This window comes from Astatotilapia calliptera, chromosome 2, assembly GCF_964374335.1.
Source record: "Astatotilapia calliptera chromosome 2, fAstCal68.1, whole genome shotgun sequence".
In the NCBI taxonomy this organism is placed as follows: domain Eukaryota; kingdom Metazoa; phylum Chordata; class Actinopteri; order Cichliformes; family Cichlidae; genus Astatotilapia; species Astatotilapia calliptera.
In genome coordinates, this window is record NC_137423.1 from 23,329,560 (window position 1) to 23,351,092 (window position 21,533).

The 21,533-nt window shown below is 41.3% G+C and overlaps 3 protein-coding genes across 7 annotated transcripts in view; 1 reads left to right on the forward strand and 2 right to left on the reverse strand.

Annotated features, from left to right (window-relative positions):
• Positions 1-8,039, forward strand: part of arhgef9a (Cdc42 guanine nucleotide exchange factor (GEF) 9a) — a 54,599-nt gene extending 46,560 nt beyond the window's left edge. For all 5 annotated transcript variants that reach the window (XM_080287616.1, XM_080287625.1, XM_080287619.1 and 2 more), the window contains 2 exons: positions 7,014-7,158; positions 7,268-8,039. In XM_080287616.1, coding sequence (XP_080143742.1) covers positions 7,014-7,158; positions 7,268-7,388 — 266 coding nt within the window. In that variant the 3' untranslated portion in view covers positions 7,389-8,039. The remainder of the gene's footprint in view (positions 1-7,013; positions 7,159-7,267) is intronic.
• LOC113034082 (ankyrin repeat and SOCS box protein 12) lies at positions 1,888-5,081 on the reverse strand. The gene is made up of 4 exons (XM_026188397.2): positions 4,910-5,081; positions 4,390-4,713; positions 3,050-3,578; positions 1,888-2,349 (listed from the first exon to the last, which is right to left on the reverse strand). Exons 2-4 carry the CDS (start codon positions 4,672-4,674, stop codon positions 2,204-2,206), a joined length of 960 nt encoding a protein of 319 aa, XP_026044182.1. The 5' UTR covers positions 4,675-4,713; positions 4,910-5,081; the 3' UTR covers positions 1,888-2,203.
• zc4h2 (zinc finger, C4H2 domain containing) lies at positions 7,721-20,530 on the reverse strand. The gene is made up of 5 exons (XM_026188425.2): positions 20,255-20,530; positions 19,435-19,606; positions 19,051-19,223; positions 9,960-10,122; positions 7,721-8,441 (listed from the first exon to the last, which is right to left on the reverse strand). The coding sequence occupies exons 1-5, from the start codon at positions 20,308-20,310 to the stop codon at positions 8,328-8,330; spliced, it is 678 nt and encodes a 225-aa protein (XP_026044210.1). The 5' UTR covers positions 20,311-20,530; the 3' UTR covers positions 7,721-8,327.
• Between the last annotated feature and the right edge of the window lie 1,003 nt (positions 20,531-21,533).

Consider the following 21,533-nt stretch of genomic DNA (forward strand, 5'->3'; position numbering starts at 1 on the left):
ACCATTCATTTGTGTGTACCCATACCATCTCACTAAAGGGAGTTCTTTTCTCTGTCCACCTGTCTCCTGCTCACTTGGCATTACAGGTTGTAGCTTCTGTTTTTTGTATTACTATTATTACTATTATTATTATTTATTGACACATAAGAGGGGAACATCTTTTCCTGAATAAAACACTGAACTGCTGATAGGGAAAATCAAAGGCACTGATGTTCTCTTAGCCCAGATATGATGGGTACTATAAACTCTAGCATCGTTTTAAACCCACACTGCTATGCTACAGACTGCTGGTTAATATTTTTTTCCTAAATATATGACTTTTTTTGGTTTGTTTTATTTTTTTGTGGAGTGCCATTATGTGCAGAGGCAAAACGGGTAATCATTTTTCTACGACAACAGTGAACCAAATATGAGTTAGCACTGATCTTGGGTGTTTGTGTATAGATTTAGAGCTGAATAAATTCGAAACCTCTTGGGACGGGCTAAAAATAAACATAATCCTGAAGAGACACACACACACAGTATTTCACAGCTGTTCATATCACACTCTTGTTCCTTTTAAGTACAATGACTTGACATTACAAAGCAGTTCCTCGCTTGTATTTATTGACAGCAGTATTAAACAGTACCATTTTGGCCACATGGTTTCAATGATGTATATACGCTGGTTTGAGTTTTCTTATAAAGCTATCAATCTGACCTTGTGCTCCGAGCTGAGAGGATAGCCTTCTGTGCAAATTTATTTCTGTTTTTTCGCTTTCTCTTTCCAGTCATATAACTAAGGCCAAGTTAGTTGAATGCATCAGAAGTTGCACAGATTTATGTAATTCCTTCTAGTCCAGGGTGAGCCAGTAGACGCGTTCACTCACAGTTAGCATAGCAACATCTTCAGTAGGAACTCCTTGGAGTCGGTTATGCAGTCCTGTGCTGTTCCAGAATAGTCAGGGTAAAAGTCTTCAATGAGCCATATGCCGATGTTGGTGTTCAATGGCAACAAACAGAAGACTGACATCCCACATTTGGACACTATTCATTGTATATTACCATCTGGTTTCAGGGTTTGGTTTGGGAGGGGGGGGTGTCTGGATTTTTTTTTTTTTCTCAAGTGAAAAATGTACTCACAGAATCCATATCCTTTGTCATCATATGCAAACATTTGTCATTTTCTTTCTTGCTGGCTTTTGAGTTTGATTATTTGTTGTAGAGATGAAAAACCTGAAAAATAATGCCTATTCAATCCAGAAACTGTGAATGGGAGAGTGGAAATGTCAACTGTATGTACATTATATGTTTTGATGTAATCAGAAGCACTGGGAATATGTTGTACTTTGCTGTAAAAAAAAATCAATCCATATCTGATATAGCTGTACTTTTTGTTGAAAATAAAACTACAGAACTGCGGGGGGGAGGGTTCGAGGCATCAGTCTGTGAGTGAGAGCATTGTGCTGGCCTTCCTGTCGTGTGACATCATCTCCTGTTTGTTTGTAGGGCCCATTCCTAACAGTTGACACATTAACTCCAGGATATATTATGTACGATAAATAATATTACAGTGGTAATCACTAATCACACACACACACAAAAGAAAACTTTTTTTTTTAAATCAACAAACTTCTAAACACTAAAATTGAATCCTGAAAATAATTATGCTCTAATCAATAAGTAATGAGCGTTATGGAAATATATTCTCCCAGCTGGAGGCACTGAAGTGGAGGCTTTTCATTCTGCTTCCTGGTGTTTTGAAGTCCAAAGACACAAGAATGTTTTTCAGGCAAGATCTAAGACATCCTGTTGTGGTGCAGACAGTGTGTGTGTGTGTGTGTGTCTGGATGTCTAAATAAGTAAGGTGACTACATGTGTCTGTGTAATGTTACCCGAGTGAAGGAGTGAGCCAAAGTGGATTTAGTGAGGTAATATCAGAATAACAATAGTGCCTGTGAGGAGCCTCAGATTTTGATATCCACAACGTATGGTGTTACTGTGGTCTCTAGTGGCCACTGATGTTGTTACACTTCCCAAAGATACAGTGGATTTTCCAACATGGAGCCCTCCTTTTGCTTCTAAAAGCTTCATAGACATGAAAGAAAATCATCTGACTTCACAGCTATAAACAATTCGGATGTAAAACAGTCCTTTAGCTTGTTCTGGTAAAAATTTAAAAAATGTATAAAAGAAAGAAAATTTTTAAAAAAGAAGAAAAGCATCACATGGCGTCTGAGGTTTCATGTTTCAAGTAATTTCTCAGGATCAGAGGAATGTCCAAGCTGTCAATTGCAGGCTCCTTGTTAGCAAAAGGGAGGTATCCTCTGATTGCCAGTCGAGCCTGTGACATCAGAGATTTGGGGCAAACTGTTGAAGAAACAGAAAACAACATTTGTATGCTGAGGTATTATAGCACCAACTCATAACAAAAGGCACTTTATGACAATTTAGGTAAAGACCCCACAGAGTATTAAAGGGAAAACCACAACCATCAGATGATCCCCTATGAGCGAGCGCATGGTGACTGTAGGAAGAAAAAACTTCCTTTGAACAGGAAGAAACCTCTGGCAGAACCGGGCTCAGGGAGGGGCAGCACTTCTGCCATGACTGGTTCGTGTAAAGAAGAAAGACGAGAGAATATAAAATTGAATGGCATGCAGCAGTGGTGTATAAACATATGTGAAATGTAAAGAGTAAAGAAGAAATCCTCATTGCATCACGGGACAGCCCCCTGCAGCCTGAGCCTATTACAGCATAACTAAGTGATGGTTGAAAGTCACCTGATCCATCCTTACTATAACCTTTATTAAAAAAAACCCAAAAGGAAAGTTTTGAGTCTAATCTCAAAAGCACAGAGGATGTTTGTCCCCTGAATTCAAACTGGGAGCTGGTTCCAGAGGCGAGGGGTCTGAAGGCTCTGTCTCCCATTCTACTTCAGAAACTCTAAGAACAATAAGTTAGGCTGCAGCGTGAAAGCAAAGCTCTATCATCATGGGGTCTGATCATTCAAGATTTTGTATGTGAGGAGAAGGATTTTAAATTAAATTCGGGTGTGACTCGCTCTCACCTCTCTCCTTGAGGAGAAGAAGCAGAGCTTCGTTCTGCTTAGTGGTTTTGTCAATGATGAGTGTCGGCAGATAGACGTCTGCTCCAAAGTCTATAAGAAGCTGAATGTACTCCACCCCACAGCCGTAGCGGAGACACACCTCCAAAACTGTCTTCGGCTGTTTGATCCTGGCCAACATTTTCTCATCTGTGCAGTTGTAGTTGGAATTTGCACCGTGAAGAAGGAGCAGTTTAAAGCAGTCCAAGTGTCCATACACAGCTGAGATGTAGAGGGGCCCTCTGCACGCTGTGGCGTTGGAGGCCCATTCGGGGACTTTGGGCTTCACATCTACCTCAGCTCCAAACCGAAGCAGCTCTCTGAGTATGTCGACGTCACCCTCTCGGGCAGCGGTCAGCACCGGGGAGCAGTTGTTGTACTGGCTGCCATTGGGATCTGCTCCAGCATTCAGCAGTGAAACTACACAGTCCAGATGTTTCCCACTGACAGCTGTGAACAGAGGCGTCTGGGCCTTCACGTCCAAGCTGTCAACCTGGATTCAGACATAAGAAACCAACAGGCTTTTTTAAAAGTAGAAACAAAGTTTGTTGATACAAGAAATTACGCCACTGATTTATCACCGCAAGTACTTTTCCCCTGAGTAAGTATCAAATACCGTCCTGTGTGCATGCGAGTAAGTGACTGGATCACAGTTTAACACCCTTCTAAGTGAAGGTATCATTTGCACAACCCAACATCCACATGTGTGCCACCGCAAGCTGTCACCTTTACTTCAGTACGATATGGTTAGCAGCTCTGTAGCTCACTGTAAGTGAAATGCTGAACTGACAATGTTGACTCTGCTCTGCTGCTGTGGGAAATCTAACCCCCCAAGGCTACTGATTAGGCTTTGACTGAAGATAATCAATTCGTTCTTCAAATCTGTTGATAGACATCTGCTGGCTTGTGCACTGAATGCACTGGAAACAAAGAGAAACATTGTTAATAGCTTGAAAAACCCAAAGAAGCATCTAATAGATGCTCTGCAGAACTGAGACGTGCTGCGAAGTTGGACTGTGTTGGTCTTGTGACTCCTAGTAACTGCTTCCACACTGCACTTAAAAATTTGATCTATTGTTCGAATTTAAAAAATCATTACGCCAGCTTTAATGCCCAAATTGTAAAATGTAATGATGCAATATATTGTAATATCACACCTTGTTTTATTACTCTTCCCTTTGAACAAAATAAAAAGAAAGAAAATCCATGATGTCCAAGTCCAAAATGTCATTTTTGTTAATAAAAAAAATGAAGGCAACTTGTTACACCCTCAACATTTCATCATCCTCTCTACAAAGTCTCACCTCTGCTCCGTGCCCCAGTAGCAGCTCCAGGCACCTCAGATGTCCCAGTGCAGCAGCAGTGCGCAAGGGAGTTACGGGGACCCCCCACCCACTTCGAGCATTGATAGACTTTCTGTAATCCTCCTGAGACAGAAGCTCTGAGAGCAGAGCTACATCGTCGCTGCTCACGGCGTTGTTCAGAGCCTGACTCTGCTCGCCGTCCTCATCCTCCTCCTTGGGCTGGAGCAGGGAGAAGATCTTAGAAATGTCCATCAAACTCATGTTGGCAGCTCGGCCCAGAACCATACTGGGACTCCAGGCTAGTTCAAGTTAAAACCCTTTCATCTGCAACAGCAGAGAAAGACCATAACACCATAACTTGTCTATCGGCTTATGTTTTGTTAAGACTCATTTTTTAACATCAGAATAGCAGAAACATGAAAGAATAAGGCTCACAAGCATACACCGCAATCACGAGATAAATCAGTTTGTGCCAACTGCAACTGCAGCAGTGTGGGATTTACACTGGGAAGACACCTACCTCACCTTGTTGCTTGTTGATGGTGTTTCCAACGGGATAAGTCGAAACCCTTTCAGAGCTCCAATAAAACACAAGTCACGTGAAGTAAAGGTCCTTGAGGAATGCCCAATGCTTCCACTGGTGCAACGAGTTGAGAAAAGTGCAGTGTGTGTATGTGTGTGCTTAAACTGACAAAGGTGCCAGAGCTCCTTTCTGGGGTGGGGCGGGGGGTGTTTGGGGGCTAATTTTAGGCCACAGATGGGCCTGACTAAACTTCCATTCTTGGAGACTTGAGTCTCATGTTTATAATTAGAAAGGTGATAGAGTTGTGACACTTAGCGATTGCCCAGTGTGACTTATCTCTGGGACATTGCTGTCTCTTTGCCACAGGTCAGCGTGTGTGGCATGTTAAGCTGGAAGGTGCTGCGCTTCTATGTTTCTTTTCTAAGAAGAGTGGTTATTCTGCTGCATGTGTCCTGTCATCACCCCGCTTTGCCTGGTTCACACTGAGGGAGCCATTTTGGTGAGTGTCAGCTGTGTGACTGTCAGGGTCTTCAGAGAGGCTTCCTTCAGAGAGGAAGCCAGTCAGCTGTTACCCTGCCAAACCCACCCATGTCTTCATGCTGTCCCACGTTCAGAAGGGAGGCTCTGACACACAGCACTCTTTCAGCAGATGGCACAAGACACCAGATTCCTAGCATTGTTCAAACCCCACGAAGAGGTTTTAATTTATTTGAGCACAAAGAGCAATTAAATACAGACATGGAGGATTGGCTTTTAATGCAAACTTCAAGAACACGGACTGAAAAATGGCGCAATCTCTAAGCTGGAATAAAAATGCAATAAGAAATACAGTGGGCTTTTTTTTTACCACAGCCAAACTAATAACATCAGTGAGACAGTTTGAAAATAAACTATGCAGACCATGAAAGCAATGCGGTTGCTGGAAATGTTTAGTCCTTCACGTCACATTCCCTGCTGTGACATATCACATCAAAAAAGTATTGTGTCACTAAACTTGACTGTACTACTTTTATAATTTTTTACAATTAATACATTGCACACAAAATAGCACCAAATTTTAAACACAACAGTCCCATTTTTAAATTTCTTTTAAATAAACATATGTGTAACTAACTGCACAACATCGCTCTCTTTTTTAAAGTAAGAAGTTTCTTAATTTAAGTCTGTGAAGGTTCTCAGTCATCCAGGTCATCGTAGTCAAAGGAGCTTGCAAAGAAATTTAAGAAACTTCACCTAGCCCTTAATAAAACAATAATGTAATAATAATAACATCAAGAACAATAATGTTCTGTTTTATTAAAGTCTAGAAATAGTTTCTTAATTTAATTGAATTGAAAGAAAAGAAAAAAACTAAATATGCTTTATTGGTACCCTTTAAATTCCCCCGTCGACCGCCAGATGGAGGTAGTGGCGCAGTGATGGCAGGAAGTGCAGCTGTAGTAAAAACTAAAGAAGCGAGTGACGTGTTGGGAAAGCCACTTTCTTAATGAGCCGTGTGCCACGTTTTCAATTGTTTTACTAGGGCCTGGTTTAGCTAAACAACAACGATTGGTTTCGATACTCTGTTATCCCTCCCAAAAAAATAAACACTTGGTGCCAACACTTAATTTAGCGCCATAAGCTAAACTTAGTCGAGGTTAATCGGTTGCGGTATTCATTTTCTTGAATGCCACTTTATCGTTTAAATAGATAGCAGTGAAGCTCTGCGTCTGTTTGGCACAGAATGGAAGAGGAGGAAGCGCTGAGAAACTACTGCAGAACAATGATTTCTCGTGTCCGGAACAAGCGCCAGTGCCCCCGGGAGCACAAACATGGAGGAGCCAAAGGGAGCAACTGGTCCGAAACTGAGAGACAAGTTGCATCAGCGCACAGAGGGAGTAACCTCCATGTTCTTGAACGCAACATAGACCCAGCCTCCCCTCATGTGGGTCAAGGTCCCGCTGTCCCACACGCCCCCTTTCAACTAGTTACGATGCTGAGGATCAAAACCTTGAAGGAGGAGATGAGACGGGTTATGAAACATCCTTGTGTGACTCTGTTTCGCCCTGTCTGGATGTCATTACGGCTGTTTCAGCCTTCATGTGCTCTTATTTGTTGACAGGCTGCAGAGGTGGAGCTGCACGGTCCCGCTGTGTGCAGCGTGTGCGCGCAGGAACAGGCTTCTCTGGCCTTGAAAACTTTTATCAGGAGGAAAAAGACACAACTGCAGATCCAAGCCCTAAAGTCCAGACTAAACACACGTTTGGGTAAGTGACTGTTAAGAGGTGATCATCTTAAGCTAACCCGCCAGCTTACATGCATGTCAGAGTAACTGATCACATCTGTTATCTGATTCTGGGTTTTTTTCTCTTATAGGATTGGACACTTTAGGGGGAGTTGGCACAGAATCTCTCAAAGCCCTCCAATGCCCCTCTCTGGATCTGAGAGGAACTACTTGGCAAAGATATGCAGGTCACAGCAACCTGGGTTTCCTTAGCAACCGCTAAGGAACGTGGAGTTGCCCTGGCAACAGATGAAATGAGGGGTTACCCTGACAAAAAAGCTACAGGAACTCATTTAGGAGACCTCGCTGTCCTTTTTCAGACAGATAGCTGCAGACATGACAGCTGCGGTATTAATGGAGCGAGGGACAGTGGCGTAAGTGCAGTCGAACATATTCTTGCCTCTTTATTTTCAAACACAGGCTAAACCCACCAACTTGCACTGCTCGGCAGCAGCTGTTTACATTCACACCCCTAAATAACACAAATGTCCAGCCTTTGTTTTGAGTGTAATAGTGGTGGTGGGGGGAAATGCACACTAACAGGGTTAGTACAAAACAGCAGTTTATTTTCTTATCATTGTATTAAACACACAAAACTATTCAAAGCAAATGAGTCTGGCCTTTTTTCCCCTCCAGTTTTGGTGGTTACTGAAACACTGTAAACATTAAAACAACACTGTGTTGCATTTCACTTTTAAACCTATTCGATTTTATCTTGGCACAAAAAAACAAAACAAAAACACAACAGACAGCCGTGGCAGCAGGCATGCACTGCAAAAGAAACGAGAAAATACAGTAAAATATCCAAGGCAATAACCAATAGCAACACGGGCAACATTATTCAGACAAGTTCAAATTTTCTGCATTATTACAATTACAATTGTCAGGTGCTAATAAACTACCATGGAAGTCGTACATTACATATAAACACATCCAAAGCACTGGAAAAACTACAAAATAACATTACTAGATGCTCAACCAAATCTTGACAGGTTAGGAGCAAGTTACTAAGACAGTTTGTTAAACTGGGGGGACTGTGTGGAAACTGGAAACACAGACCTGTCAGACCAGTCGTGGACTGTACACGGCTGATTCAAGGTCAGTGTCTTGGACCAGTTGTCTTTATACTCCTCTGAAGCTAAAGGTGGGAGTCTACTCATCTGGCTTCCTCTTGGGCTTCTTTGGGTTGCGGGAGCGGCTTTTAGCCTTACATAATGGACAGATGGGAGCGTTACGATGAATCTGCTGGTGGCAGGACAGGCAAGCCTGGAGAAAGGTGGAGGTGGTTAGTGCGAGAACTTAATTTGAGGACTTTCTTGTGTTGTACAGATAAGAAGCACCACAGGTTTCATGCAGCTACGTAATCCATCGGATAGTGTCTGTTGACTGAAGCACCACTAAAGAAAGACACGAGTGAAACTCATCAACTTGTACAGAAATAGCCACAAGCAATGAAAAGTGGGCAGGTCACAAATTAAATTTATCTTTTGTCCTTATTTTGTCCCCAAAGCTGATTTTAGAAGCAGGAAAAATGGGCAAGTGTAAAGATTTGAGAGAGTTTGACAAAAGGCCAAACTGATGGCTAAATGACTGGGTCAGAGTTTAAAAAACTGCAGCTCTTGTGGGATGTTCCCAGTCTACAGTGGTCAGTATCTATGTAAAGTCCGAGGAAGGAACAGTGGTGAACCACTGACAGGGTCATAGACGGTCAAGGATCACTGACGCATGTGAGGAGTGAAGTCTGGCTTGTCTAGTCTGATCCAAGAGACGAGGTCCCGTGGCTCAAACTGCTGAAAAAGTTAACGCTGGTTCTGACAGAAAGGTGTCAGAATACACAGAGCATCACAGTTTGTTGTTTACAGGGCTGCAGACCAATCAGGCTGCCCATGCTGACCCATGTCCACCACCGAAAGACCCAAGATTGGCATTAATAATAATAATAATAATAATAATAATGGATACTTTATTGATCCCCATGGGGAAATTACTTGTTTTTCTCTGCATTTGACCCATTCACTCAGTGAAGCAGTGGGCAGCCCACTAAGCAGGCGCCCGGGGAGCAGTGTGTAGGGACGGTACCTTGCTCAGGGGTACCTCAGGGTAGCCGTTAAGTGGATTCGAACCGCCGACCTTCCGATCATGGGGCGACCACTTTACCTACTGAGCTATCCCTGCCCCCCTGAACTGGACCACGGAGTAATGGAAGACAGTGGCCTGGTCTGATGAATCAGGTGTATGTCCGTTACTTACCCAAGGACTACATGACACTAGGATGCCCTATGGGAAGAAGGCAAGCCAGCAGAAGCAGTGCAATGCTTTAGATATTGTTCTGCAGGGTTCAGTCCTGCCATTAATTTAGATGCTACTTTGACCCGTACCACCTACCACTGTTGCAGACCATTAACGTGTTCTGCCACAAAGCAGAAATAGTTCAGGAATGGTTTGAGAAGCACAACAACGAGTTTGAGGTGTTGACTTGGCCTCCAAAGTCGAGCATCTGTGGAACGTGCTGGACAAACAAGTCTGATACATGGAGATCCCACCTCTCAACTACAGGAGTGAAAGTATCTGTTGCTATGATACCACAGCACACCTTCAGGGGTCTAGTGGAGGGTCTGCGGATCGGGTCTGAGGGTCGGAGCCGTTTTGGCAGTAAAAGGGGGACCGACCCAATATTAGACGGGTGGGGTGAGAATGTTATGCCTGATTGGTGTATAAATAGCTGAAGTTTATGTCAGTTAAATTCACAGTGCTTTGGCATCATTATCTGTGTGTAGGTAATACCTTCATAGGTGGAGGTTGCTGTCTGAAGGTGGCTGTCTGACGGGCATCTTGCTTCCTGGACACCTGAAGCTGCTGTGCTGCGGCTGCGGCGGCAGCAAGGGATTCTGGAATGGCAGGCTCATGCGTCTCCTTCTGCCACTCTGCCTTCTGCTTCTCAAAGTAACTGTTCAAAAGGAAAAGCGAAACCTGGCTAGCAGTGAGTCCTATTTAATGCTTATGAATCATATTCCAGTTGAGATTACCCCATCTACACCGTGCACCACGAGACGAGGGGCGGCAAAAACTGAACAAAAGGAAGACTTAAATTGAACATTATAGTGGAACTCACACGTTCTCTTTTTATGCACAACTTTGAGCAAAAGCACAGTCATGTGAGACTGTCTGCATGCATACAAACGTGTGTGTGTGTGGGCAGGGGAGGGCTGGAAAAAGAAATGTGGCCTTGGACTTTATGCTTGACTGGCTCGTTTTCAAAAAAAAAAAAAAGTGATATCCTATTTCATTACGCTCTGATTTTTCTCAAAATAAGTCTGCGATAGAGCAGAACTTTGAGCATTCACAAACCAAACTCGATGATCCACCAATGCTCCGAACAATAAAGATCATTTGCAAGCACCACATTAACACACACATCGATTCATGCGCTAAAAGTTTATGTGCCATTTTTGTTTTCATACAAGTTAATACCTCAGTGTGAGGTTTTCTTGCTATTATGGAGGTGTAGCGTGCTCATTTGTGTGCTGAGACATCACTCTTATACGGTCTCTTTAAAAAAAAATACCCAGCAGCACCCCACAGGCCTGTGAGGTGTGATTTAATTTTCTCAGAAACCGCTCCAACACAACTTGTGATACAACTACAGTGGCTACTATTACTACTAAGTACGGTTACTCAACGAAACTCGAGCAAATGGTGCTTCAAACGTCTCCTCCGACATCTCATGAATCTTTTTCTCACTGTGGTGACTTGTGTGTATGAAAAGCACTTAAGAACAACAGCGGTATAAGCCAGAACTTGCATTTACCAAGTACTAAAGTTGGTATTCAAGTATCTCATACATTCAGGATGAACATGAAGGAGCATGCCACTAAGAAAAAAGGAAGATTACCACCTGGCCAAAAATGAATTAATCAGCTAAGCTTCCTCATAGCACGCGGCCAAATTAAGAATCCAAACTGCCAACAATGTCAGCCTGCCGAATTTCCCCAACAGCAAATATATTGACACCCCTTTCTTTCTTTTTTTCCCCCAATGTGCTTTCAAGTTAGAAAGTTTTTCCTTGCATAGGGAGGAATGTCACATACTGCGAGAGAAATACCAGGGCCCGTATCCCTAAAGATTCTGAGAATCCTCTCAGAGAGCTCCTAACTTAACCTAAAAATTCCTTGCCAGGAGTTTTAGCTTAGAAGTGATTCCAGAACATTTTCAGTGAACTCTGAGCAAGGAATGGATGGAAAATCCTATCTTAGTGAGGAGGTGTGGTTGACCCCGTTGCTAGGTATGAGTCATCATTTCAAAAGCCGTGATTGGTTGATCCTACAAGTTTGATGGAAATGAGCTTTTGGTGATAATGAGCAAAGGATGTACCCTCAAATCAATAAACATAATTATACACTCTAATCTTATGCTGACTGTAATTGTAAATAATATTTCACATTCAAGAAAATATCTGGAAAATGAATAGTAAGCTGTAGGGGTTATAGCCTAACATTAGAATCTAAAATATGTGAAAACTTAAACTCATTACACCCTGTTCAAATAATGATTTGTGTCTTATTTGCTCATATTAATATCCTAGCTGACATATTTTGTACTTTCACTCCCATATGGACCCTGTTGAAAACAAGATGGCCTATCTCAAGGGGCTGTCCTTAATGAAGTAGAAATCACAACGTTACAAGTCCAGTGTGGTCTTAACGAGGGTAACACGGCTCAGCTTTTAGCAATGTCTGTGATTGCAGACCCAAGTCATCACTGCTGCATTGTTGCATTTTCCCGGTTGCCAAATACCTCAGGGTTGTGATTACTTTCGTCTCCGGTGTAATAGTGTTGTGGCGTCGAGTTGGTGAAGTAATTGCATCTCTAAGGAGATCCACCACAAACATGATTCCTGCACGGTCCAATCTGTAGCGTCTCAATAATTCTCTGTCATCCAGTGTTTGCAGGACATCTCTCCTGCCTCTTCTGTTGGCCATTTTGTGCAGCTGCTTAGGGGAACTCCTAAGCCACTAAAAGTCCTCTTCCCTGCTCTTAGCAGATCTCGCCTTAGGAGCCCTTTTAAGCGCTAGGAATCTTGAGGAATAGCTTTTATATTAACTGGGATTGTCGTGTCACTTTTAGGGGAAATTCTAAGAAAACGTCATGACTCTGAGAATTTTCTTAGAATTTGGCCGCTAGGAGCCACTTTTTGCACAAAGATTCTTTAGGGATACAGGCCCAGATCATCATCAGTCTGGTAGAATCATTAGTGAAAATACACAAGTGTGATATCTCCACTGAAGACTGCTTTTCTACAGCTGTGCTAGCACAGACCTGAAAAAAACAACATGCATTTGCAGTATTAATTTAATCACTTTAAAATATTTGCACCTATACAGCAAAATGTAAAGGATACAATAAACAAAGCCAAAGCTGTGGAATACTTCACTTCCTAGCCCAAAAATGGGATCCACTGCACTATTAGGACCATTAACTATGATTTCCTCCACATCGTAAAATGTACAATCACCTACTGTTGATGGATGTCAGCCTGCAGTTTGTGCTGCTGGGAGTCTACTTATCAGCCCCCCCACCCCGCGAAGATGTACCTCTGGTGTTGTGGATAACAGGAACTTTTTGAAGCAAGAAATTTCTGTCAGCAGCTGAAACTGGAATCTAGACAAGTGGAATTATTTTATATTAGACTTAAATGTCTGAACAGGCTAACAAATCTGTTGATCACAAGAATACCTATCTGATGTTTAAACACCTAAGTGTTCAAAGGTTCCTGCTAAGACAAGAAAATTTGCCAGAGACTCTAAAAGTGTGTGAAAAAAAAGTAAATACTGGTCTTTAGAGTTTTAATGCCAGTTTCTAATAACCCCTATTTTAGGTGCCAGCTTCTAATAGCACATATTTCCCCAGTTACTCTTTATATAGTCATGCTGATTCTGTTGAGGTGATTTAACTTGCCAGTCTTTACAAATAACTGCAGTTGTTTCTCTGTTGCCATCCAAATACAGTCTAGGGATGTCACCAGACGTAATACTTACAACAACTTTAAAAAATGGAAAGACTGAAAATGTCCTGGAACTTGTTTTTTTGCTTTTTCCTTCCCCAATTCCATATGTGCTGTAGGTAGCACAGGCCTAAGTGTTTGAATCTATCTGTACAAGCTAAAGAAGAAGGAGGCAGACACGCTCAGGCATAGGAATACACGTGGAAGATGTGTTGCAATGGCTCCACCCAGACTTACTGATAAGAAAGGCAGAGTGGGGTACAAAGATATTTTGCAGAACTGTTAACTGAGTTCCCAAAACGTAATATGTAAAAAATGTTACTGTTACTTCTTTACTGTAATTCGAGAACCAAGAGAGGAATACTTCCAATTTAGCGAAGCACCTAAAAGCCTGTAACTAAGTTTGATTTGCATGAACATCCAAAGCAGGACTACACCTCATATTACCATTTTGTTTGAGACAGCTGGCACAATTGCTGTGGTATCCACTATTTTCATAGACTACAATGTTGGCAATGGCTTATGTTAAATGTGTGGCACTTGTAGGTTGCTTTGCTTTCACTCTTCTTTCCAGTTCATCCCAAACCAGCTCGATGGGGTTTAAGGTGAGAGACTGTGCTGGCCACTCCATGTTTTCAAGCTTACTACCTTATCCTTGTTTCCTAAGGTGGTCCTGGCATAGCTTGCACTTATGTTTTGGATTATTTTCCTGCTGTACAATGAACTCCTCACCAACTAGGCGCATTCCAGAGGCAACTGCATGGCGCCGCAGAATGCTGTGGTAGCCGTCTTCAGTGTGTGCCTCTCACTCTCTCACAAAGCAAAACAGCCATAGAACATTATGCTTCCTCCTCCATGTTTGAAAGCTGATGTCACACAGTGTGGAACCATCCTTTTGCTTAAATCCTCAGTGATGAACTGAATATTTAAAATTTTTATTTATCAGTCCATAACACCTTCTTCCAGTCTTCAGTAGTCTATTGGTGATGTTTCATGGCTCAGACAAGCCTCTTTTTCTCATTCTGATGTCTTAGGTTTCTGATGGCTTTCATGCTGCAAATCGACTTGTAAAACCTGCAACATGAAGCTTCTCTTCACAGATGAAACTGAGATGTGCCTACAACTGCTATTAGGCTGTGTTTGAAGCTGTGTTCCTGTGAGCCGCCTAGCAAACCAGCTGTTGACTCTCAAAAACCTGTCTTCTGATTCTGTTGTGGTTTCCTGTCATCGTTTCCCCCAGTTTCTCAGTGCTTTTTGATGGTGAAGGAAACCGTACTCGCTGACACCTTGACTTTCTTCGCAATTTCTCTGTAGGAAAAACTTACACTTTCAAATGTTATGATGGTCTGTCTCTCTTGCATTGGTAATTGCCTTTTTCTCACCATTTTTATAACACACTACTTTCTGCAGTACAATACTGTTCAAATAATGCTCAAGCAGGTATGACACCACAGTGTTTGTACTTTTATGGAGACATATGGAGTTATATGGAGTTGTAAGTAATCAAGAAAATTTGGGACACCTGTAGGAATCGCTAGCACTAACTTTGAAAGCTCAATCAACCTCCATTGCTGCAGAACAGCTATAAATTGTTAACCCATCTCTTGTTCCTTGAAATAAAAACCTTTTTGGATAGCTGAAATATACATCGTTTTCAGTTTTGGATAACCTTACTACTAAAAAAAAAAAAAAAAAAAACTTCAGTTAGTTCATCACTTACCTCTGTACCATTTATTTTTTTAAATATGGTGTTCTAAGACTTTTGACTGGCAGTGTATATACAGTGGGGCAAAAAAGTATTTAGTCAGCCACCGATTGTGCAAGTTCCCCCACCTAAAATGATGACAGAGGTCAGTAATTTGCACCAGAGGTACACTTCAACCGTGAGAGACAGAATGTGAAAAAAAAAAATCCATGAATCCACATGGTAGGATTTGTAAAGAATTTATTCATAAATTAGGGTGGAAAATAAGTATTTGGTCAATAACAAAAATACAACTCAATACTTTGTAACATAACCTTTGTTGGCAATAACAGAGGTCAAACGTTTACTATAGGTCTTTACCAGGTTTGCACACACAGTAGCTGGTATTTTGGCCCATTCCTCCATGCAGATCTTCTCGAGAGCAGTGATGTTTTGGGGCTGTCGCCGAGCAACACGGACTTTCAACTCCCGCCACAGATTTTCTATGGGGTTGAGGTCTGGATTTTTTCACACCAAGCTGCTTGCCTATTGTAGATTCACTCTTCCCAGTCTGGTGCAGGTCTACAATTTTCCTGGTGTCCTTCGAAAGCTCTTTGGTCTTGGCCATGGCGGAGTTTGGAGTCTGACTGTTTGAGGCTGTGGACAGGTGTCTTTTATACAGATGATGAGTTCAAACAGGTGCCATTCATACAGGTAACGAGTGGGGGACAGAAAAGCTTCTTACAGAAGACGTTACAGGTCTGTGAGAGCCAGAGATTTTCCTTGTTTGAGGTGACCAAATACTTATTTTCCACCCTAATTTACGAATAAATTCTTTACAAATCCTACCATGTGAATTCATGGATTTTTTTTTCACATTCTGTCTCTCACAGTTGAAGTGTACCTCTGGTGCAAATTACTGACCTCTGTCATCATTTTAAGTGGGGGAACTTGCACAATCGGTGGCTGACTAAATACTTTTTTGCCCCACTGTAAACTAAACTTAGTATAAACCAAATACTCCAAATATTAAAAACACTAAGGGATCCAACACACCAGAGATGGCCACGAGACCACACAATGAAGCAGTATTCCAGGAAATCATCTGCCTCGCCACTGGAGCATGCCAAATTTCTGCTCTTAAAAGAATTTTCTCCTTCTTTTTCGCACCTGTGTTTTAGCACTGTCAAGTCTTCCTTTAAGGACCTGGTCCACCATATTGATGAGAGGGAAAGGCAGCTGTCATTCTCTGTAGATATTTATCCAATCCAATGGTCTTTCATCTCAGCAGTTTTCTCCAATGACTTAACTACTGTGTGATGGTACTAAATAAGCCAAGGCACAGAAGTCACAGGAGAGCCATTACTCTGCCAATTATAGCCACATAAGTCACTGACTGTTTTCATTTGCGTGATCAGGCAGATTCTCTCATGAACATTACATCACAACTGTTGAAATACTATCCTGTTTGCTCAAAAGATAACGTCTTGGACTTTGATAACTTTGTAATCACTTGAATAGACTTTGAGCCTGATGCTTAGATAATGCTGTTTGCGATCCAAAGCCAGAAGTAAATCTTCCTTTCTGTAACTACTGCAATCTCTGTTTTAATTACAGCAAAAGTAGAGCAATAGAGCAACAAGAACAATAAACGTTTTTAAAGGCTAACTATTTTATGTCTCATCCTGGTGTCATTTTCTTTTTAAGTACTGACAGCGAAATTTTTCTAATCTTAGAAATTTAGGAGTGTGTTTTTAGATCTCTTTATTGACATTCCCTACCCTTATCAAAATACAGTGAGATGCACTAGACTGATCCCTCTGTGTGAATTAATTCATCCCAATATACAAGTCCTCTAGCCCCGTCAGCAATACCTCAACAGAATCCCGCTCATTTAAAATTGTGTAGAAACCAAATTGCTGTCTGTCCTTTGGTTGTGTGTGAATATTTTTATGTGCCACATTTGCCAAAAAAATTAAAAATTAAAAAATAACAACATGCCTTTGCACAAACCACTTTCCATTAGTGACTGGATAATGCAATAATAAATTTCAAGTATGAATTCCGCTGTTGCTTCATCCCTCTGACACAGTGTCTCTGAAACAGATCCTGTCATCGGGTCATTAATTACAAGTTGGGGCCTGTTGAGAAATAAAACCTGCTGCTTGGTTGTGTTTCATGATTAATGTCGAACACCTGTGTATCATTATTACCTGAAGCAACAGACTCTTAGATTTGAACTGGAGTGTTTTTATTTCTTTTTTACCAAATGGAAATTTGCATCCATTTGAAATTCAATGATTACACGAGGTGTTCCACAAGGTTCCACTTTTGGACCTTTTTTTTGCAAATGCAATAATAAAGTTAACTACTAATTATGATTCTGGTTACCTTTGGGCATTGCAAGTGACAACATTTAAATGTGTAAATACTTCTATTTCATTATAGTAAAATGACTACAGGGTTTCTATTAGACCTGATGGCTGTGATAAGGGAGTTAAGGTTTAGTGATTGTGGTTGGTCAGATCTATGTGTCCTTCTGAATGCTGGAAAAGCAGCCAAAGAGAGACACCAAGGAATTTGCTAATTCAATCTCTGAAGAGGATGAGCTTTCCTAGCATACTCATCTGTAGTCTTAATCCATCAGCCGCAATCCAGTGTCAAGTATCCAAAGGTAAACAGGTAGCACTTCCACAAAACATAATGTCAGTCTGTTAACATCACCGAAATACATCAGCTAAAGTGAGATTGTCACCTTTTCCTGAAGTTTTATTCAAATGCTGCCTGTTCAGATTTGGATACTTGAGACTGGAAACATCTGGTCATTTATTTCCCACATGTAGCATAAAAAAAATGGTGTATGCATATAGAGTACTGTGCAAAACTCTTGTTTTGTGCCTTGTTCGTTTATATTTTGTTGGGAAATGGGAAATAAGTGTAGCGATTTAATGAAACATGCAAGTATACAAAACGTTTTTTTACCACTTTAACTAGCTTTAAAGTCAATATATTGTATGGAAATCTTTACTTTTCAACAGAGCCTGAAATCACTTCCTTGAAATTTGAAAAAGTAATACTTCTCCAGGCTTCTTGAAGGACATTCCAAAGCTCTTCTTTGGTTGTTGGCTGCCTTTCTGTGCCTTGTTTTGTGGATCAACACAGGGCGTACAAGGCACCAGTTCAAAGGGCCAAATGCAATTCCCACTAATCAGTTTCCTCAATTTTTTTAAAGGACACAAATATGCTAAGTTATTGGCTAATATCTAGGAATCAGCTTGTCGGTACAAAAATGCTATTTTATGCCTGTCAAACTGTGGTAACGATGGTATTTTTGTAGATTCAACTAAAAGAATCGGTTGCTAGTAATCATTTAAAATTATTGTTTTGCTAATTTATCTATTATGTGTAGATACAGCACTGGTTTGTCTGGTTGGGTTAGGTGTCTATGCTTGAATGATTCAGTGTTCAGTGGCTTAACTAAAAAATAAACAACAGTCCTTTGAAAATGGGCAGGTAAGGCTGTATGACCACAAATCAAAAGTCACAAGTCACATCCATGACAGCTTTGATTGATTTTCAATCAGTTGTCCAGCCCTATGTACAAGGACTAGAATTCAGCCAGTATCCAAAGAATAAGTTTGAAAAACATTCTGAAAACCTGGAGAACTATTGCTCAATACCACTTTACAAAAAGTACAAGAAAGTCTGGGTCTTTGAAAGGAAACTAAAGAAACAAGAGGTCACTCAAGTCTACTGTTCCAGCAGGAAATCATATTTAATGTTGTTTACGTGATGCAGCTTCCCTCTAAGTGGAGATAAGTTGGTGGATATTAGCTGCACAACTAAAACAATATGAAGTCATAACATTCTCACTAAATTTGTATTCAGTTTTTCAAACTGCTGTATTTTTTCTACCCATGACACACTGTAGATCACATTGTCTTTTAACAGCACTGCATTCTTTGTTATCATTTCCATCCTGTTGCATCTAGACAGCAATATCTCAAGAGGGCAATAGACAAACTCAACAGCTGAACTACTGAACAAGTAGTAGTATGCACAACTACTTAATGTTGACAAGAAAATTGGATGCACTGTGTGTGTGTGTGTGTGTGTGTGTGTGTGTGTGTGTGTGTGTGTGTGTGTGTGTGTGTGTGTGTGTGTGCGCGCGCGTGTGTGTTTTTACTGACTCCAAGGAGAGCTTCTCCTCTTCTTCATTCAAGTTAGGGAGTCTGTGTAGACCTAAAGTCATCCTCAGGGCATCAACATGCTCCTTCAGTGGTTTGTACTCATCATGCAGGCGCCGAGTTGTTTCAAGCAGTTTATTGAGGTCATTCTCTGATTGCTTGATCGTGCTCTCCATCTAAAAGCACAAGCAAAGCAGGGGCTGATTTTTGAGAAATGCACATGTAATATACTCAGCCTAAGCTATCTGTAGTAACATATAACCACTGGAATCTTTCATCCTGCTACATTACACCAGCAGACACTGCAGTGACTAGAAGTTGTTGTGAAATCACATGAAAGTTCACCAGTGATTTAGTGGCACTTACTAGAGAACAGCACCCACTCACCACATTGATATCTGCATGGATGAGGCGCAGCTCCTCCACATGGGCCATTTTTTCTTGAAGCAGGAGATCCATTTCTTGTTTGTACTCTTTCAAATGTTTCTCCTCAGACTCCAGAGCCTCAAACTCAATCTTCAGACGAGACTTAATCTTCTGCATTTGGATAGTCTTATTCCTGCAGGCAGTGGGACAAGGAAAAAGACATGAGCTGCCAGGTTGTCTCAGTCACTCCTATGCACACGGCGCAAAAGATTTTAAACATAAAAGCAAACACAAACACATTTCCATCTGCTTTGCGGTATTGAATTTGTGCATATTTCTAAGCTCTAATTGCAGTAATGTTATGACCTATTTAAGTGAGCCTGCACTGTAATTAATTCATACATAATTACTTTATCAAAGCGTTATAGCAAGGGAAACATTACTTTGCACTACACTACATTACACCGACAGCCTGCTAAGCTAAGGAGCTACCTGGCAGACAGTAACAATTAGCAACGCACATCTGGCATCTTGTTGTCACACATCTGGAATGTGGATGCACATGGCTCAAATATGCGGTTAAATTACAACTTGCTTATATGTGTCATATTCAGCCCGCCTGCCACTTCGGTCAAAAACAAGTTAACACAGAGCTACACTCGCTCAAACCTGTTTAAAGAAAGGACACAGAGCAGGTCGGCTAATATTAGCTAGCTCAGTAACAAAAGCGAAGCCAAAGGGGCTTTTACCTTGGTCGGCTAATGTTAGCTAACATAGCGTATACTTAGTACGTGCCAAACATTCAGGCAACCTTTAACTGTATCCGACATCTGAGTTTTACCGTATCTCCAGGATGTTCTCCAGTTTGCACATTATTTCTTGTTCGTCTGCCATCATTCACCAGTCACTAGTCGTTCAGCTGGCCAGCTCAGTTACCCGCGAGGCCAGGGTGGTCCCCTTGTTGATAAAAACACAATAGCCAACGCGAGCGCGCACACGAGCACGTGTCCGTACTGTAAAAGCGTGGCTACGTAATGACAAGTGGAACCGCGAGCCCCCCTGCTCCAAGCAACCCCAAGCAACCTGCGAGACACTCAAGTACAAACTGTCCACTCCCTCTCTCTAAAGTAACTATATAAAAGCTATTTAACAAACAAACAAAGCACAAGAACCATATATATATATATATATATATATATATATATATATATATATATATATATATATATATATATATATATATATATATATATATATATATACTTGTGACTGTGTTAAGTGCTTTGTGCAACAGATCACGTTTCCTTAAGTTGTAACCTTTCACTGAGGTTCAGATGGATTTGATGTACTCATCAGAGTCTTATTCAGCTAAATCATCATGCAGTCATTGTTCACCACCTGTTATAAATATGGCTGTGCCTCAAGTTTCCAGCTTACGAAGTAGCACTGGCAGTGGGAAACATGGCATCAGATCTAAGCCAAAATGTCAAAGTCTAAAGTGCTATTTCCAAGCATTAATTTGCAGTACTGAATCCATAGCATGCACAGTTTTTACAAATAAGACCAGCTTAATAGTTTAAATTAAGAGAGTATTCTGAAAACTTGTTCATGAAATTAAGAATTTCTCTATTGTACTTCCCAAGCTCTCCCGCGGGGTTGATGCTTGTTATGCTCCATGAAAGTGTGATGGGGTTGAGGTCAGGTGACTGTGGAAGAAAAGCGCACAAAAGACAGCACTCTCTGGTCTTCTTTCAAGTAGTTCTTGCACAGCTCGGAAGTGTGTTTGGGCTTATTACGGCACTGCAGTATGAATCCTTTTCTACAAAGGTGCAAGCCAGAAGTTGGAGCATGTCCCTAAATAACTGAGTGCTACTCTTTGGTCAGACTGTCGCTGATTTTGTCAAACTCTACATTGCTCATGGTTTCCCTTTGAAATTTTCTGCTGTAAACTGGCAGGACAACCAAATTTACCTTAGCCAAGGAGGTTGTGTGATTAGTTTGAGCTGCCTGTTCTAATTTGAGAGAAGGTTTTATCAAAAAGTTATGGAAATACGGAGGGAAATGGGAGACATTATCATGATGTCTTCAAGAAATAACACAAACTAATCCAGATCAAGATA

Excerpts from the sequence above, each read along its gene's own strand:
- LOC113034082 (XM_026188397.2), bottom strand. The coding sequence starts at position 4,674 with ATGGTTCTGGGCCGAGCTGCCAACATGAGTTTGATGGACATTTCTAAG. Across the intron at positions 3,579-4,389 it reads TACTGGGGCACGGAGCAGAG|GTTGACAGCTTGGACGTGAA; the intron begins GTGAGACTTTGT and ends GTCTGAATCCAG. Across the intron at positions 2,350-3,049 it reads TCTTCTCCTCAAGGAGAGAG|TTTGCCCCAAATCTCTGATG; the intron begins GTGAGAGCGAGT and ends TTTCTTCAACAG.
- zc4h2 (XM_026188425.2), bottom strand. The coding sequence starts at position 20,310 with ATGATGGCAGACGAACAAGAAATAATGTGCAAACTGGAGAACATCCTG. Across the intron at positions 19,607-20,254 it reads GAGAACATCCTGGAGATACG|GAATAAGACTATCCAAATGC; the intron begins GTAAAACTCAGA and ends CACTGCCTGCAG. Across the intron at positions 19,224-19,434 it reads TCCATGCAGATATCAATGTG|ATGGAGAGCACGATCAAGCA; the intron begins GTGAGTGGGTGC and ends TTGTGCTTTTAG.